At 38.5% G+C, this 20,072-nt stretch overlaps 1 protein-coding gene across 5 annotated transcripts in view; it reads right to left on the bottom strand.

Moving 5' to 3' along the window:
• Positions 1-1,565: 1,565 nt before the first annotated feature.
• Positions 1,566-20,072, bottom strand: part of LOC132398153 (ecto-NOX disulfide-thiol exchanger 2-like) — a 295,748-nt gene continuing 277,241 nt past the window's right edge. For 2 of the 5 annotated variants that reach the window (XM_059977201.1, XM_059977200.1), the window contains 4 exons: positions 18,391-18,441; positions 15,378-15,483; positions 11,327-11,412; positions 1,567-5,576 (listed from right to left, as the gene is read on the bottom strand). In XM_059977201.1, coding sequence (XP_059833184.1) covers positions 5,439-5,576; positions 11,327-11,412; positions 15,378-15,483; positions 18,391-18,441 — 381 coding nt within the window. In that variant the 3' untranslated portion in view covers positions 1,567-5,438. Of the gene's footprint in view, positions 5,577-11,326; positions 11,413-15,377; positions 15,484-18,390; positions 18,442-20,072 lie in introns of all 5 variants that reach the window. The other 3 variants (XM_059977202.1, XM_059977204.1, XM_059977203.1) reach the window with 3 other exon arrangements.

Here is a 20,072-nt window from a genome sequence, read left to right as displayed (position 1 = left end):
GAATCTAAGGAACATTGGAAAATGATTACCAATGCACCCGCAATTTCCAGAGCCACCTCCTTTAGTACCCTAGGATGCAGACCATCTGGACCTGGGGATTTGTTAGCCTTCAGTCCCATCAGTCTACTCATCACCGTTTTCTTCCTAATGTCAATCTGTTTCATTTCCTCTGTTACCCTATGTCCTTGGCCCATCCACACATCTGGGAGATTGCCTGTGTCTTCCCTAGTGAAGCCAGATCTAAAGTACTTATTAAATTCTTCTGCCATTTCTCCGTTTAACATAACAATTTCACCCAATTCATTCTTCAAGGGCCCAACATTGTTCTTAACTATCTTCTTTCTCTTCACATACCTAAAAAAGCTTTTGCTATCCTCCTTTATATTCCTGGCTAGCTTGCATTTGTACTTCATTTTTTCTCCCCGTATTGTCTTTTTAAAGTTCTGTTGTTCCTTAAAAATTTCCCAATCATCTGTCTTCCCACTCACCTTAGCTCTGTCATACTTTTTTTTAATGCTATGCAATCTCTGACTTCCTTTGTCAACCACTATGGCCCCTTTCCCCCCTTTGAATTCTTCCTTCTCTGGGGGATGAATTGATTTTGCACCTTGTGCATTATTCCCAAGAATACCTGCCATTGCTGTTCCACTGTCTTTTCTGCTAGGATATCTGTCCATTTAACTTTGGCCAGCTCCTCCCTCATGGCTCCATAGTTTCCTTTGTTCAACTGCAACACTGACACCTCCGATCTGCCCTTATCCTTCTCAAATTGCAGATAAAAACTTATATTATGGTCACTACTTCCTAATGGCTCCTTTACTTCAAGATCGCTTATCAAATCCTGTTCATTACACAATCCTGTTCGATACTTTCCCTGTCTCATTGGAACGTACCTATGCAGAACACCACACAAATATCCCCTGAACGTTTGCCACATCTCTTCTGTACATTTCCGAGAACATCTGTTCCCAAATTATGCTTCCAGGTTCCTGCCCAATAGCCTCATATTTCCCCTTACTCCAATTAAATGCTTTCCTAACTTGTCTGTTCCTATCCCTCGCCAATGCTATTGTAAAGCAGATAGAATTGTGATCACGATCTCCAAAATGCTCTCCCACTGAGAGATCTGACACCTGTCCAGGTTCATTTCCCAATACCATATCAAGTACAGTCTCTTCTGTTGTAAGCTTATCTACATATTGTGTCAAGAAACCTTCCTTAACACACCTAACAAACGTCACCCCATCTAAACCCCCTGCTCTAGGAAGATGCCAATCAATATTGGGAAAATTAAAATCTCCCATCACGACAACTCTGTTATTATTACTCCTTTCCAGAATCTGTCTCCCTATCCGCTCCTCAATGTCCCTGTTACTCTTGGGTGGTCTATAAAAAAACACCCAGTAGAGTTATTGACCCCTTCCTTTTCCTACTTTCCACTCACAGAGACTCCGTAGACAATCCCTCCATGTCTTCCTCCTTTTCTGCAGCCGTGACACTATCTCTGATCAACAGTGCCATGCCCCCACCTCTTTTGCCTCCCTCCCTGTCCTTCCTGAAACATCTAAAGCCTGGCACTCAAAGTAACCATTCCTGCTCCTGAACCATCCAAATCTATGTAATGGCCACAGCATCATAACTCCAAGTACTGATCCATGCTCTAAGCTCATCTGCTTTGTTCACAATACTCCTTGCATTAAAATAGACACACCTCAAACCATATTCTGAGTTCTTCCAATATTTTGTGTGTGTTGCTCAACACTTGCAGGATCTCTTGTATTTAATAGACCCTATTATGACAGGATTTCTGAAGTAGAAAACATAGTGATGAATTTATCTTTTAATCAAATGCAAAACAAATGTCAGCTATTTCAAGCTTTCTTTATATAAAACTTCAAAACTCTTCTAATAGATCAGAAAACAGGATTAAATACAACTTGCTCATTGCCAAGACAAATTGCAAAATGATAGAACATATAGGGGAAAAAGACATTCTCCTCACTTGAAATTTCATTGCAGAATCTCCTAGAAAGAAAGGATACAAGATAACCAAAGTATCCCACTTAGTCAGGATGGTTTTCAGTCCTTGGGCATTAGTGATAATTTTATTCATTTTACCTTAGTGAGCTGTCCTTAAAATACATTTTGAACTCTCCAGCAAATAACCATTCTGACACAATCATGAAGAATCTGTAAATTTGCCTTTTAGAAAACTGCTTATGTATAATTCAGCATTTTTCTGTAAACTTAGATAAATGCAAAGCTCATAGGAAACAGGACAATTTTATAAATTTGACTCACAGCAATGAACAAAATGGACATCAATAGGAAAATAGGATGTTATTGAGTTTAGTAGTTATTAATAAAATATTCTTTCCAATTGTATCTTTTTTTTTGAAGACGATGTGTCCTGCCAAGATTTGATTCCACTGGCTGCTCTCTGGTGTTTTATCAAACCAGGAATTCTTCAAAAGACACTAGTCAATGAATTTATGTTAGATTTGACTGTTTCAATTATTTTCAAAATATATCAAAAGCCAGCTGGGTTTGATCCAAACAAGTAGAATCACATAGTACCACTGTGCCCTCAAGACATCCTAAAACACATTCCTGCAATGAAGGACTTTTGAAGTATAATCATTGCTAAACAAATGCAATCTAGTAGTTAATATGTTTATGGCAAGGGCAAAATAGGTGATAAAATGTGTGACACGTGTATCGTGTTGATTGAGAAATAAATATTGGTGAAAAAATTAGAGCAAATATTAGGATGTATTTGAAGGCTAGTACCTGCATATATAAATGGTTGACCTTTAAGGAGAATCATGTATGCCTCAGGGAGAAGAGAAAAATGCGGTATGGTGGTAATAGAAATGGGAAAGGTCTATTCTGAAATGTAAACATCACTGGAAAGAAAAGCCTTTTTCTGCACTGTAGTTTTCATTGAATTCTGCATAATCCCCAGCAAATAGCAGAAGTAACTTGGCAGCAATTAGGAGTGGGCTGATTTTATCCCCTCAAGCCCACAGTCGTCAAAGCAGGGTTCACTCGTCCATGACAGGAGCAGCGATCAATTGACGTAACACATATCAGCATTGAATTTGGAATTATTTTTAACATTTATAATTAAGCATCAGATCTTATTCTTTTTAATTATGAAGAAACATTTATCTGTCAACTTAAACTTTGTTAAGGTATTCCATTTTCAGTATGCAGATCTGGGTAATACACAAATAATACCCACTCCAGTAGTTTGCAAAGGTTTGGGCTGTTTTAAAATAATTTTTAAAATAAATAGAAAATCTCACTGGATTAAGTTCAATTACAGATATTATGGAGCATTATGAGCTATTGCACATGAAATAATTTTGGCAATTCACCATTACCTGGAAGATAATATGCCATACAAACTAACACTTGGTAGTAAATGGTTCAATACAGTGCCCACTTTGTACTAAATTAAAAAGGCAAAAGACATTTGGAAAACTAACAAAGTACTGAGCATTATCAGGTTTGTTTGAATCCATACTCTGATAGCATTGGGATGGATATATATATATATCAGAATGAATTCTCATTATAATTTCTATAATTATCATAGTTTGCTGCCCATATTTTTTCACTTCTAGAAACACAGAGACCAAGTATACTCAAGTATTAAAGCCCTGTAAAAATTAATTTCTCTAAAAATACAACTTTTATCAACACAGTGCAGCTTAGCTTGTATAAACTAGAGATAATGTCCAAAATGTACTGTTAAATCAATTCCAGATATACAAAGAAATTATAATAGGTATTTTTTGTCACAGATTTGTAATGTAAACAACTTCTTTCACTATATATTATGCTTTCTGTAAGATACAGTACTTCAGATCTGAATTTACATCCACGAAAGTCATATTTCACTTTTCAAATGTATGTTCCAGCATATACTGCTGCACTTTTAACACAAGCATGGAGAACAGCGCATTCTTTTCACGTTATGTTTCATATTATCTATAATGTATGGTTAGCAAACATTAATCTGTTTTTAAACCCCTCCATGTAAAGGAGCAGGGTAGTAACTATATTTTATTCCATTTAGCTCAGTCCATTGAAAACACCTTCCCTCACAGTAGATCAATATCAACAACTGATGTGAGGGCAAAAGGCATTCACTAATTTTATAGATACATTCACATACGATGGACTGCACTCAGTTACAGATAAGTGCAAACTTGTGCCCTCTTACTATCATAGAGGATCAAAGCAGAAAATCTTCTTACGCTATCATGTTAGAAAATTTTAATCTGTCTGAAACTAACCTACCTCAATGGAAAAGCAATGTGAAATTGTTGTTCACTCTGTTGCTTCAGTAAGTTTATCTGAAGTTGCTATGCAGCTGTAGATGGATTTATAGAAGTTTAAATAATGCTCTCTGATACGCAACTGAACACAGCAAGCGTGCTCCAAGTTTAGTAATCTGCACTGAATTAGCTGATCTCAGCTGGGCCAACAATAGCTGCTTTCCGCTCCCCGGTATCCAGACAAAAAAGCATAAGTATTTGCCAAGTCCACACTTGCAACAATCCCAATATGATTGTGCAGTTTTGTGGATGTAATATAAAGCCAAAAATTAAATATAATGGTGACACCATCATACATTCAAATAGTCTAGTTAGTACAATTTCAGATGAAGAATTTCCAATGAAGTGCAGATACCAGGGAATTGCCAGTGTCCATGAAAATCATTGGCAGAAATGTGATGAAAAGGTGGGAATTGTGAAGAAGTCTGCAGATTTTTAACACACTGGAATTGAGCCATGGCACAAAATAAATAAACCAGTAGCTTCTTAGCAAAAACTTCTGGCTTGTAATAGTGGGGTGATTGATGGATGGACACAATATCTGTTTTTATTTTTGACTCCTACCAGTATTTCAAGATAGGAGCAATTGGACCAATACAAGCTGCAAATATGTTAGCAATTTGATGGAAAACATTTTTTTTACTTTACAAAAATTAAAAACAACTGGCTATCTATTCTAATATTGAGACAGAGAGGCGAGGCACAAAAATCTAACTAATGGGGGAGGGTACACAAGCCTAGGAAAAGAATGCCAGCATTTTCTTCATGGCTTAAGTTGTGGCTTTTCTATTTTATGTCCCATGACTATAACTTGACTTATGCTACATTTTAGCCTTGAAATCTCCCATTTTCTAACAAAACTGTGTTGTGCAAGTATCAAATGCCCAGTATTTAGGGATGATGAATAAAGTTCTGTTATAAAGCCTGTTTTCCAAGTGCAGCTCAAATTGCACAAGCCTGAGGATTTCTCGTATTTTAAAAAATATCACAGAAATCAACTCTTTAAAAAAAGAATCTGGTAACTGTTTAAGGGAGAAACAGCATTAGAGTATGCACAGTAGTCCTGTAATATTGTGAATGTTCACTTCGTTACTAGTTTTGCAGTGTCTTGATTCCATCAAAACCACTAAACTTCCATCGCTTTTCCAAACTTGCACCAACTCCACTTATTTCCTGCTGGAACACATGATGTAGTCGTGTCATCAGGCCTTCTATTTCACCAGGAGAGATCTGCATGGAGAATACACACAATATTGCCCAATGAGTGAATGAATAATCATCGCCCCAGCAAGAAAATAACCCTGAACTCAGCCAACATTCTGGGTTATCACTGACTAAAACCATCTGATTGCTCCTCATGTCTTATTGCAAAAGGACAGACAAACCAACACTCTGTGTGAGTTGATGTGAACTATAAGTGGCAAGTGGGTCTCATATCCTGGGATTTGTTTTAAAGGAGGCTGATGCAAACAGCCCCATAAATTTGAGATCAAGGTGCCCATGCCTTGTATTAAACAATGTAGTGTGTTCATTTGATCTCTCCAGTCTTTCCTTTCCTTGTCCATATGAGCTACATCAGTTCTGCTCTCTTCCATGTAGGCACACCGTGTCCTGAGTAAAGCTCCACATCCTTCTTTCATATTTCACTTTGAGTGTCATTAACGTGCATGACAAATAATCCCAATGTTCATCCAAGTCAACTAGCGTTACTGAAACCCATGAACAGTGAGTAATAATTGAATTTAAGACATGTCAAAAAGGACATAATGTGGCGAGCCACTTTCTGCGCAGGCGAACTGCTCACAAGTAGCCAGCGCACTGGGAGAGACTTCGGTAATGCACTTCTGACGTCATTTCCGCCCGGAGAGGGCAGGCGCTAGGGATTAAATGCCAGCACCGCGAAGTTTGAATAAACTAGTCTCAAAACGGCTTACTGACTGCGTGTCATTACTTCAGCGCTGTGTGTAGCACATCGCTACAATAAATCATTAATGCTTATGTAAGGGTTTCTTTTTTGTGTTAACTGCTAAGGCTAATAAAGTGGCTTATCTGTAATGTTAACTCCTGAGGTAGGGCTATAATTAGTGATAACCGGACTGGTATTCATTTGCTAACCAATTGGGATTGATGTTATTATTTCTTGCGTATCTGAAAGCTGCTGTTTGCCTGGGATTTGGGAGAACGCGGCATGGGGATGAACAGAGAAGATGCACATGAAGAGATGCTGTGAGTTGGCTGGTGGAGCAGACTCCGAGCGGCGGCTCGGGACCCGGCAGAGTTCGGAGAAAATTGAATGGTGGGCCGAGGATATTATGTGAGCTCCAACGCTGTGCACAAACTGTTTAATTATTACTCTTGGCGCCTTTTTATTTTATAGATTGTTTCTTTACTAACCCCATAGTCAAATATAAAATCTTAATTATTTAACAGTATCCTGTGTATGGCTTGTCATTACGGGGTACTGATTTGAAACAAGAGACACATTGCACAGCATTCACCTAACCGAGAGTTCTGGCTGGGGAGGGGATATCACCCCTCAATCATACCTCTAGACTAAGTGAGGGTTACAATTACTAAAGGCCTACTACTGGTTATAATTTACTTCTGTTTTTGGCGAGCTAAAACATAATTATGCTTTGGGCTACTTAACTTTCGACTCCATGAGAAGACTGCAATATTTTTTCCAATAGCGTGCAACAGCACTATTGTTGGTTTTGGTGGTAAATGCTTATTTATGTAACAACCAGTATTCTGGGAAGTGTCATGGGAAACTCCACAGTGTTACTTAGTACCATACTGCTAAATACTCAGACCTGTCTACCCACACACACACACACACACACACACACACACACACACACACACACACACACACACACACACACACACACACACACACTACAGATCAGACTTACATCTATGGGTTCCAGTTCATGTTGGGATGAAGGGGAATGAGAGAGTGCATGAGTTGGCAAAGAGGGCATTAAAGAAAGAAAATAGAGAAATACACATTAGTATCAGTAAGGCAGAGGCTAAGTGTGTAATCTGGGAAAAAAATCATCCAGATGTGGCAAGAAAGATGGGATAGAGAAGGGAAAGGGAGGCATTTATATCAAATACAAAAGAGTGTTACAGGTACAAGGGTAGGCAGTGGATACAGAAGAGAGGAAACTGTGTGGACTAGGTTAAGGCTGGGGCACTGTGCACTAAACCAAACATTGAAATTGATAGGGAAACACCAGACAGGATTGTGTGTGGAATGTCAGGAAGAGGAGTCAGTAGAACATGTAGTTCTGAGTTGTAGGAAGTATCGGATACAGAGAGAGATGATGAGAATTAATCTAAGGGAATTGGCAGTGCAGGAATTCCCATTAAAAGGGTTACTGGGCATGGGTGAGAGGGCACAGGTCAGGGTACTTTTAGCTTTTTTACAGGATACAGGGTTTGTTTTATAGGATATGATGGATAAGCAGGAATAGGATACTAGGATGGCCAAAGAAGGAAGGATAAAGTGTAGATGGGGGGGGGGGGGTATGTGTGTGAGAGGGGGAGTGGGGGGGGGGAGAGAGAGAATGGGTGAAGGGATTTAGAATATAAGTCTATCGTCTGATCCACACTCTGGAACTGAAGGTGGCGGAAATACACCATTAAGCTGGTTGCCAACCACTGAAGACAATGACGACAACGACTTATGTCTCAGATGCTATAAATTTCAATACAGACAGATAGACATACTTTATTGATCTCGAGGGAAACTGTGTTTCGTTACAGTTGCACCAACCAAGAATAGTGAAGAAATATAGCAATGTAAAACCATAAATAATTAAATAATAATAAGTAGATTATGCCATGGGTTCATGAAATTAGTCCAGGACCAGCCTATTGGCTCAGGGTGTCTGATACTCCGAGGGAGGAGTTGTAAAGTTTGATGGCCACAGGTAGGAATGACTTCCTATGACGCTCAGTGTTGCATCTCGGTGGAATGAGTCTCTGGCTGAATGGACTCCTGTGCCTAACCAGTACATTATGGAGTGGATGGGAGCCATTGTCCAAGATGGCATGCAACTTTGACAGCATCCTCTTCAGGCACCACCATCAGAGAGTCCAGTTCCACCCCCACAACATCACTGGCCTTACGAATGAGTTTGTTGATTCTGTTGGTGTCTGCTACCCTCAGCCTGCTGCCCCAGCACACAACAGCAAACATGATAGCACTGACCACCACAGACTCGTAGAACATCCTCAGCATCGTCCTGCAGATGTTAAAGGGCCTCAGTCTCCTCAGGAAATAGAGATGGCTCTGACCCTTCTTGTAGGCAGCCTCAGTGTTCTTTGACTAGTCAAGTTTATTGTCAATTCGTATCTCCAGGTATTTGTAATCCTCTACCATGTCCACACTGACCCCTTGGATGGAAACAGGGGTCACCGGTGCCTTAGCCCTCCTCAGGTCCACCACCAGCTCCTTAGTCTTTTCACATTAAGCTCCAGATGATTCTGCTCGCACCATGTGACAAGGTTTCCCTCTGCAGCCCTGTACTCAGCCTCATCTCCCTTGCTGATGCATCCAACTATGGCAGAGTCACCAGAAAACTTCTTCTGAAGACTCTGTGCAGTAGTTGAAGTCCAAGGTGTAGATGGTGAAGAGAAAGGGAGACAAGACAGTCCCCTGTGGAGCCCCAGTGCTGCTGACCACTCTGCTGACACACAGTGTTGCAAGCGCACGTACTGTGGTCTGCTAGTCAGATAATCAATGATCCATGACACCAGGGAAGCATCCACCTGCATCACTGTCAGCTTCTCACCCAGCATAGCAGGGCGGATGGTGTTGAACGCACTGTAGAAGTCAAAAAACAGGACCCTCACAGTGCTTGCCGGCTTGTTCAGGTGGGCGTAGACACGGTTCAGCAGGTAGACGATGGCATCCTCAACAACTAGTCAGGGCTGGTAGGCAAACTGGAGGGAGTCTAAGTGTGGCCTAACCATAGGCCAGAGCTGCTCTAGAACAAGTCTTTCCAGCGTCTTCATGATGTGGGAGGTCAATGCCACCGGTCCGTAGTCATTGGAGCCACTGGGGCGCGGCATCTTCGGTACAGGTACGAGGCAGGACGTCTTCCACATCACAGGAACCCTCTGGAGACTCAGGCTCATGTTAAAGACATGGTGAAGTACTCCACATAGCTGGGGGGGGGGGGGGGCACAGATTTTGAGCACCCTGGGGCTGACATTTTAGTTAACCCCATGGGGAATAACGATAAGCTATTCCTTAGCTCAATGCCTTATCAGGCTAAAATGAAGTGTCAGGAGCAGAAACAGCATTGAAGCCCAGACGTATTTCAAAGTATAGGTGCAATCTGCCAGTATGCACATGCACCTTGAAAGGAATTCCATGTCCTTTTGATTGATCAAATATAAACATTTTCATTATTATGTGATAATCCATTCCCACCAGACTAGCCTGACATTGATAAAGACTGTTTATGCCTGCCATTCTTTGATTTTGTGAACTACGAAGAGAAGCACTGCCCCTTTTTCTATCCTGCATAACATTCCTTCCTGTTCCATAATTTTCTCTTATTTACCTGAATATGTGGCAATATCTTGTACTCTCACTGGCAGGGTCTCACCCATTAGGTGACCACCACTTACTTATCCCAAAGATTAAAGGCGTTTGGGTATACTGCCAGAGTAGCCCTCCTCTGCAGAGGCAAAGTATTAAGGTTAAGCGGGATTAATGGTTTCCATATTTGTATATACTGTACATACATAAAGGCCATTTGACCTATTAAGTTCTCTACATTGCCATCAGCTCTACCACCCACACAACACTGGAGGTAATTCAGATGGCCAATTAGCTTTCTAACCTCACACACCTACAGGCTATTGGAGTGAACTGGAACACCCAGATGGTCACGTGGAGAACCTGTAAACTCCACACAGGTCATAACTGGTGGTCACAATTTAACCAGGGATGCTGAAACTGTGAGACCACAGCCCTACCAGCTGCACCACTCTGCCACCTCTACCCTCGTGTACTATCCTGTTGTAGTATGTGCTTTGCAAATGTAACTAGACATGAATTTACTTTTTTGAAATGGTGTAAGTAATCAAGACCATACTTCCACATCTTTGCATCCAACAGTCTTTAGAGATTTCCTGTAAATGCAGAGGATTCCAGTTAAAAGGAACACATTGGGACCAGTATATTTAAGCAGCTGCCCCTATTAGCCTATTTTTTGTGGAACTAGTTAAAAAGGTATAAAAAAGACAAACTGAATAACAAATTATGTATTTAAATGAATACAAAACAAATTAGATTGCTACCAATAGTGTTACAGTACTATAAAACTGTGGATTTGTTCCTAATAGCTATCAATGGAGAAATTAATCCAGTGTACACAATGAACAAAATTAGCACTGACTGCCTTCATACAACACAATCAACAAATTGCATCTTCCAAATCTTCATTTTCATCTTAACATTCAAGATGATTATCAAAACTTTCAAATTCTTCATAGTTCCTCATTTGTTGAAGAAGTGAAATTGGTTCATTGTCACTTCTGGCCATTTCTGGCATCTTCAAGCATGATTGCTTGAAACTGCAGTGAGCAAAATAGTTATGAATTACCTTACTGCTTAGTTCTTGCCAGCTATCAGTGACAAAATCACAGCTTTTTGAACACAAATACATGCAAGTAATGCTAGTTAAAAACTGTCTGCTCTTAGCATGGAGTAAAGAGCCACACCAGTGTGCGAATGACATTGGTTAGAACTTGTTCGGCAACAACCTTATGCCTCAATTAAGTAGCAGAAGTCCCAAATATACAAATCCAATCCCTGCCATTTTCTTGATTAGTTTTTGTTTTTTTAGGAGTTATCACAAAAACAGTGGCTGCCCCAATTAACCAATGGCCCAATTAACTGGAATCCATTATAATATTAAGTCATTAATCAGAGAATAAAAGTAACAATTCTGATTTACCTTAGCATCCAGTCGCTGTAGATAAGAACATATATAGTCTATACTGGCACCAAAAGGGTGGACATGGAGAAATGTAGAAATAATACCTGCAATTTAAAAAGTATGCTTTTTAGGGTGAAATGTTAAAATGACAAATATTTTGACATTTTAAAAAATAATTCCTCAGAGAAGCAAGTCACAGGTTGTACAAAACAGCGCTACTTTAAAAGAAAAGCTTGTTCTTCACTGTATACCTGCAATTTAGCCCAGCTGTTATGACTAGAACAGTGACCGGAGTTCAAGCTTAAATCGTGACAATTTACTGCACTAAATTCCGTAGACTGGGTAATTCGTGGACCAGCAGCTGAAAATGGTGAAAAGTAGCCAGGTTGTTGGAAAAGCTCAACAAATCCAGTAAGAACTTCCAGAAAAAGGAATATGCTGACTCTAATTATCAACATGATGATCCAAACACATTCTGCAGCATGCTGTTGTCAAGGACAGTTAGGATTTATAATATTCACAAATTCATTGATATTCACAATCTTCAAAGAACAAATATACTCGGTGGCCACTTAACCAGGTACAACTGTACACATGCTCATGAATGCAAATATCTAATCAGCCAATCATGTGGCAGTAATTTTGCATGAAAACATGCAGACGTGGTCAAGAGATTCAGTTGTTGTTCAGACCAAACATCAGTTTGGAAAAGAAATGTGATTTAAGTGACTTTGACCATGGAACGATTGGTACTACCAGGCTGGTTGGTTTGAGTAAATCAAAAACTGCAGATCTCCTGGGATTTTCACACACACTCTGTCTCTAGAGATTACAGCAAATAGTGCGGAAAACAAAAAACATCCAGTGAACAGCAGTTCTGTGGGTGAAAATTAATGGTGAGACTGATTCAACCCGACAGGAAGGCCAAAGGTAATTCAAATAACCACACATTACAACAGGGGTATGCAGAAGAGCTTCTCTGAATGCACAACATGTCAAAACTTGAAGGGGATGAGCTAAGTAGCAGAACACTACACTGGGTTCCCCTCCTGTACCTAATATACAATAGCTACTTTATTAAATGAATTATAAAATGCAATACAAAAATAAGACACATTTGATTAAAGAAATCACACACAAAGTATCTATTACTTGTGGTAAAAGTAGTAATCAAAGTTACCTATTCAAAACTTTTATACCATGACCCAATCAAATGGACTATCTTATGAAAACAGCTGTCATAAATTGGTATGATATGGGTTTGATTGGCATGTCAGAGAACAGATCATGGCTGTTTACTGGCTCATTTCCAAAAGCTTCACAGTAGTAATGGCATGCTAGTCACCCAATTAGAAGGATAATGTCCTAGATTGGATCTTTGGTTTGTGTTCAGTTACACACTGCAGTGAGGACAGTGACAGAGATGCACGTAGTTTATGAGTCACATTAGCTAAGAGTGCAAATACAGAATCAGAACTATAACTCCAGAAAGTTATTACTTCATATCTTCTAAAAGTGACATATTTGATTAAAGAAATCACATTACGTTATGGCATATCTAGGCAAAGCAATAAGGCCAGCACATTAAAAGGATCTTGCACATTTCAGTTTGTGATCTCATACACAAAGAACAGTCAAATGAATGAAACAACAGAGATTACTGCTGCACATGGATACCATTAGAAAGGGCTTGACTCTTTCAAGAGAGTAGATGGCTAAATTACACTGAAGACAAATTGTAGAAGGGTGATTCAGATCATCTTCCAAAATGTATTTTTTAAATTCCCTCTCTAATACCTGCATCCATCTCTCAATGTGCAGAGCAAGTGCTTATTTTAAACATTAGCTTGTTGGATGATTACAAATTGCCATAGTAGCTATAAACCTTTTTTTTAACTTTTAGGGAGATGTGTTGGGATTACACTGAAATAGAGTTAAAATATTTATGTCAAGTTATCTGCCAATCATATTGTCATAAAATACAAACCCCATTTCCAGAAAAGTTAGGATATTTTCTAAAATGCAATAAAAACAAGAATTTGTGATATGTTAATTCACGTGAACCTTTACTTAACTGACAAAAGTACAAAGAAAAGATTTTCAAAAGTTTTACTGACCAACTTAATTGTATTTTGTAAATATACACAAATTTAGAATTTGATGGCTGCAACACACTCAACAAAAGTTGGGACAGAGTTAAAATAAGATTGAAAAGTGCACAAAATATTCAAGTAACACCAGTTTGGAAGACTCCACATTAAGCAGGTTAATTGATAGCAGGTGAGGTATCACGACTGGGTATAAAAGTAGCATCCATCAAAGGCTCAGTCTTTGCAAGCAAGGATGGGTCGTGGCTCACCCCTTTGTGCCAAAACTCGAGAGAATTGTTAGTCAGTTCAAAAGGAACATTTCCTAACACAAGATTGCAGAGAATTTAGGTCTTCCAACATCTACAGTATGTAGTATTGTGAAAAGATACAGAGAATTCAGAGACATCTCAGTGTGTAAAGGGCAAGGTTGGAAACCACTGTTGAATGCGCGTGATCTTCGAGCCCTCAGGTGGCACTGCCTAAGAAACCGTCATGCTACTGTGACAATTATAGCCACCTGGGCTCGGGAGTACTTCGGAAAACCATTGTCACTTAACACAGTCCGTCGCTGCATCCAGAAATGCAACTTGAAACTATTACACAAGGAGGAAGCCATACATCAACTCTATGCAGAAACGCCGGCAAGTTCTCTGAGCCCGAGCTCATCTCAGATGGACCGAAAGGTTGTGAAACCGTGTGCTGTGGTCAGATGAGTCCACATTTCAGCTGGTTTTCAGAAAAAATGGGCGTCGAGTTCTCCGTGCCAAAGATGAAAACGACCATCCTGATTGTTATCAGCGAAAGATGCAAAAGCCAGCATCTGTGATGGTATGGGGGTGCATCACTGCCCACGGCATGGGTGAGTTGCATGTATGTGAAGGTACCATTGACTCTGAGGCATATATTAGGATTTTAGAGAGACATCTGTTGCTATCAAGGCGACGTATCTTCCTGGGACGTCCATGCTTATTTCAGCAGGACAATGCCAGACCACATTCTGCACGGGCTACAACAGTGTGGCTTTGTAGACACAGTGCATGTGCTTGACAGGCCTGCTGCCAGTCCAGATCTACTATTGAAAATGTATGGCATATCACGAAGAGCAGAATCAGACAACGGAGACCACGGACTGTTGAGCAGCTTAAGTCTTATATCAAGCAAGAATGGACAAAATTTCCAATTGCAAATCTACTACAATTAGTATCCTCAGTTTCAAAACGATTAACAAGTGTTATTAAAAGGAAAGGTGATGTAACACAACGGTAAACATGTAGAGAGACAACATCTGCCGGAAGTAAATTCCTTGTATGTGCACAGGTACTTGGCGATTAAAGTCTGATTCTGATTCTGTCCCAATTTTTGTTGAGTGTGTTACAGCCATCAAATTCTAAATTTGTGTATATTTACAAAATACAATTTTGTTCAGTAAAACTATTGAAAATCTTTTCTTTGTACTTTTGTCAGTTAAATAAAGGTTCACATGAATTAACATATCACAGATTTTTGTTTTTATTGCATTTTGGAAAATATCCCAACTTTTCTGGAAATGGGGGTTTGCAAATAGAAAAGACAGAAAAACTTTTTTTGTAAACAAATGATAGCTTAACAATAATATTACAGATGACAAGAATTAAGAGATGCAACTGGCAGTGCATCTTCAATAACACCCAATATTTTAAAGATAACTTTTAAATGCTATAACATTTTGGAGACGTCTCAGCAAGACCCCGTACAATAATACTAAGATATCATTGCTACTGCAGCACCAAATATGTAACCTGGCCAATCTGCAGAAATTTCTTAAACATAGACCACAATATCCTCTTTTGTATTTTTTACTCCAGGAAAATGTTGCTAAACAAGATGGTAATCTAGACGTTTATCACAACATACTATTTTTATACAGTTCCATAAATACAAATGAATGTATAAATATATGAAGTATTGTGTTAGGCTTATTAAAAGAAAACATTTCCTACCCACAAGCAGCGCTTCTCTCTCTGATCGGACAGGCCCTGTGATGACCCTGTCCAGCTCACCATCTTTTTCTTGATTGGAGCCCAATATTATACATCTTGTGCTATTCTAGGTGGAGTGAAACATCTTTAATGATACATTGCTCAGCTGACACACTGAAACACAAACTAACTTTACATTAATAACCAAATAACAAATACAGCATGGAAACAGGCCATCTCGGCCCTTCTAGTCCGTACCGAATGCTTACTCTCACCTAGTCCCACCAACCTGCACTCAGCCTATAACCCTCCATTCCTTCCCTGTCCATATACCTATCCAATTTTACTTTAAATGACAATACTGAACCTGCCTCTACCACTTCTACTGGAAGCTACCACAGCTTCCACTCTGAGTAAAGATATTCTCCCTTGCGTTACCCCTAAACTTTTGTCTCCTAACTCTCAACTCTTGTCCTCTTGTTTGAATCTCCCCTACTCTCAATGGAAAAAGCCTATCCACGTCAACTCTATCTATCTCCCTCATAATTATAAATACCTCTATCAAGTCTCCCCTCAACCTTCTGATTTATGAAAACAGAGAATCCTGTTACAAGTACCTTATAAATATGCAGCTCTGATCTTCTGAAAATGATCAGATTAATCAGATGAAGTCTGGAAGCCCCCTAAAGTTGTACTGAACTTAGTAAAACAAAATAGTCTCAAGTTCTTCAAATAACCATGAATGCATATGCTGTCCTTCCCCCCCCCCCCACCCCACCCACAAAGGGAACCAAAAGCTAGAGGGCATAGATTTAGGGTGAGAGGGAAAAGATTTAAAAGGTATCTAAGGGCAACTTATTCATGCAGAGAGTGGTAATACCAAACAAACTGCCAGAGGAAGTAGTTGAGGCAGGTACAATAATGACATTTAAAAGATATTTGGAAAAGTATATGAACTGGAAAAGCTTAGAGGAATATGGACCAAACACAGGAAAATGAGACTAGTTTAGATCGGACCTTGGTTGCATTGGGCCAAAGGGTCTGTTTCCATGCTATGACTCTAACCAAACTCAAAATAAGGGAAAACAAGTTCAATAATACACATGAGCATTAATTGATAAGACTAGCATGAAACCACTTGCTTAGTCCCAATAGCCATGCCACTACAAAGTTCTGCTGACTCATCTCCATTGTTTAGACTCTATCAGAAGTTCATTTAGGTTTCTGGAAAAGACAGGTAGATGTTTTATCATAACTTGAAGACAGAATTAATAATAAATTGTGCAAGAGGGTCAAACTTTGAAAGCACAGGATTTTCAAACGGTGAATTAAATAAACACCTGGAATGGAAAAGGAATAAAACCAAAACATTTAAAAATGATGGAAGCTTTATTTTTCAGTTCTAAGAAGAAACTCTTATGCAGTTCTTGCAGTCATTTTATAAGTGATTTTGAACACCAATTTGTTAAGTTTCTAAATTTCTGTCCAATCAAATATAAATTGATTTTAGTTGGCTGGGGTGTAATTTATATTACAGGAAGCATTGATTCAAACAGTAACAGGGTAATAATGCAATGGACCTCAAAATAATGATGGTGATATATATTTGACAAGTCACTGTATATTGTGAGTTATAGTAGCTTTATGAAGAGGTTAACAGGCATATTGATAATAATGCATTATTTACATTTATCAACAACTCACTTCCAAACAGACATGATCTTCAATTAGTTATTTTCAGCTCAACAAAATAAAGACATTGTCCCTGTTATCCTTGATCCAATTATCAATTGTTATGAGTTTTTTTTAACATTATAACAGTGACAATATAGCAGTGTTTGCATTTAATATAGCTTGAAGACAGTTCAAAAACCAGGAATATGGTAAACTGAATTTGGTGAAGAGTGGGAATAGTGCTGCTAGGTATTGAAACCACATCTGAAGAGAACCTTGTTTTTGTATAAGATGGAACAATAATATATTAGACCAGGTTGAAAATATAAAACAATGAACTGAGGAAGCTGTTGGACCCTTGTTCTCTTAAGCAGAAGCATGACAGGGTTCCTCAATCCTATACCACATAAAATATTAAAGATGCTCCAGCAATAACTTTCTTTCTATTATGACATCTGAAGTGGGTCCATTTTCAACCTCTCAGCAAATGAAGCAATTCATGACAGCCGGTAGCTAGACCCAGATAATATACAGGCATGGACAGATAAGCGACAAGTAATTTGCATCACAAAAATGCTTGATAGGAGAGACTTAAGTACATAAATATTCAATATTGCTTTCACTACTGAGTACTCTATAATCAATATCCTGGAGACATTGACTAGCCATGTAAATATTGAGTATTTATGTGCAAGTTCTCTTGCACTACTTTCCTGGTTTAACTAGTGTACTAATTTAATCAATGGTTCTTTTTGTGCACATCATGTACTTGCTCTGAATAACAGTTCAAACTGTTTTAAAGCTTTTACTTATACGTCACGTTACCAGTTCAAGAACAACTACTGCCCTTGAACCATTCCATTCTTGAAAGAAATATCAGAACTCTAATTGCTATAGTTCAGCAACATTATGACCACACTGCATTCAGTTGGACCTTTTGTTATTCTTTTGTTCTAATTGTGATTTCTTGTAAAAATTGTGTATTATTTGTGCTTAATTTATGTCTTCTTGTGAATGCTGTTAATATGATGCCAAGTACCCGCAAATATGTTTTTGATTGCATCTGTGCATACGTGTATACACTTACATTTGTGCCTGTGACAATAAACTCGATTTTCTTGACTGAATCCTTTAATCATCCTCAAGCTATTTTAAGTTTCATTTCTAGCGTTCGTAATTGAACACATTGCTGAAAGCACAACTGTTAAATGGGATAAAACCTGGATCTGCAACTGACATCTGCAAATTAACTTTGACTAAGAGAAAATTAAAATGCAGCAGATTATTGCAAAAAAATTAATGCAAACCCTTACATTTTTAAAAAGTGAAGATTTTTTTTAATGGAAAAAATTTCACTCACATTTCCTTCATTATCGCTTTCATGCATATCATCTCCATCTGCACTCTCCTGCTAAATTTAAATTAGATCAATTAATTTACCATACTGTGAAAACAGAAGTTACTCACTTTCTGCGAAGTACTCTTGTACATATTTACATATTCTGAACATTTCTTTGTGTGCTTATCTATATAGTTAACTGACTGATTATCTTAGTTTTTAATATGTACTCAGATAAATTTTGCAAGCAAATCGATGCCATAGAATTTTTAACTATCTGTACATTTTTTCCATTGAGGAAATTTCAGGAAAAATAATGTTTCTCTAACTGACAGGAATTCCTTACTTAAAATAAATATACTTTCCTGAAAACTTACTTTGTGTGTAAAACAATGGATGACAATCAGAAAGATTGAATTGTTCTAATATAGAGGAAATCTTCACAGCAGATTTTAAGTCAAAAACCCAGAAAAATAAACTATGGCTAATTTGGGCTTTAGTTCCAAAAGAAAAAAAACCATCAAGAAATGACAATGATCTAGAACAGGGGTCGGCAACGTTTACCACTGAAAGAGCCAATATGGACCCATTTTCCACAGAAAAGAAAACACTGGGAGCCACAAAACACGTTTGACATTTAAAATGAAATAACACTGCATACAACGGGTTTTTTTTGCCTTTATGCTATGTATAAACAAACTATAATGTGTTGCATTTATGAAACTGATGAATTCCTGCAGAGAAAACGAAATTACATTTCTGCATGCAACAAAAACATTTTGAACTCTGAAAAAAAGACTTTGGGTTGAAGGTTACTCCATAGTTAGCCTACCTTGGATCGAAGAATTAAAAGAAATCGAGCACTGGCGGGTGTCAGGCATTGGCAGTATATTAATAGCGATAAAAAACACGTTGTAGCGGTGTGCTACACGCAGCGCTAAAATAACGACACTGCAGTCAAAGATAACTTTATTCGAACTAAATAGCCTTGCTTTAAAGCCTCCCTCAACCCGCACCCCCCATGGGCACGGATGCTCCAAAAGACACGTACTCACAAACCCCCGTAGGCTATCTCCCTTAGCCGGAATGCTGGCTAATTGTGAGCCGGTTCGGATGTGCCAGGAAATGGGGTCGCCACAACGTTTGATTTAGATTGTACAAGATCACCAAATTTCGAATTACATTTCAAAAACTAACAAACCAAGGGGAGCCGCAGCACAGAGATGAAAATCCGCATGCGGCTCCGGAGCCGCGGGTTGCCGACCCCTGATCTAGAAGAAGGCCGTAGAAGAAAAAAGGACTGCAAAAAGCTTAAAGCGTGTATATTATCATAATAGACAGAGTAATGGTAATTGTATTTTAATACAGAGCAGCACAAAGTATTTATTTTGGAGAAATAAATACTCACCATAAAAACTAAATATCTTTAATTTTTGATCTTCCTGTAATGCCAAAGTCAAGGTGACATTTACAGTATCTTTATTTAAATAGCTTAACAAGAGACAGGGATTCCTGGTCTTTGCTAGTTTCAGTATTCCTTGATGAAACATACATATCTACGAACAAACCATGTAAATAAATTCTTTGCTGTAAAATCATATGATTACAGGCTTTCTCTCATTTTAGTACATTTATTGAAGAATTTTGTTTCTTTGTCAAAGGGAGATACAGATACAGTAAAAGAATGCTTGAAGTTTTCTATT

This window comes from Hypanus sabinus, chromosome 8, assembly GCF_030144855.1.
Source record: "Hypanus sabinus isolate sHypSab1 chromosome 8, sHypSab1.hap1, whole genome shotgun sequence".
Taxonomy (NCBI): Eukaryota; Metazoa; Chordata; class Chondrichthyes; order Myliobatiformes; family Dasyatidae; genus Hypanus; species Hypanus sabinus.
The sequence above is the reverse complement of the archived record's forward strand: the minus strand, read 5'-3'. Positions and strand labels throughout refer to the sequence as shown.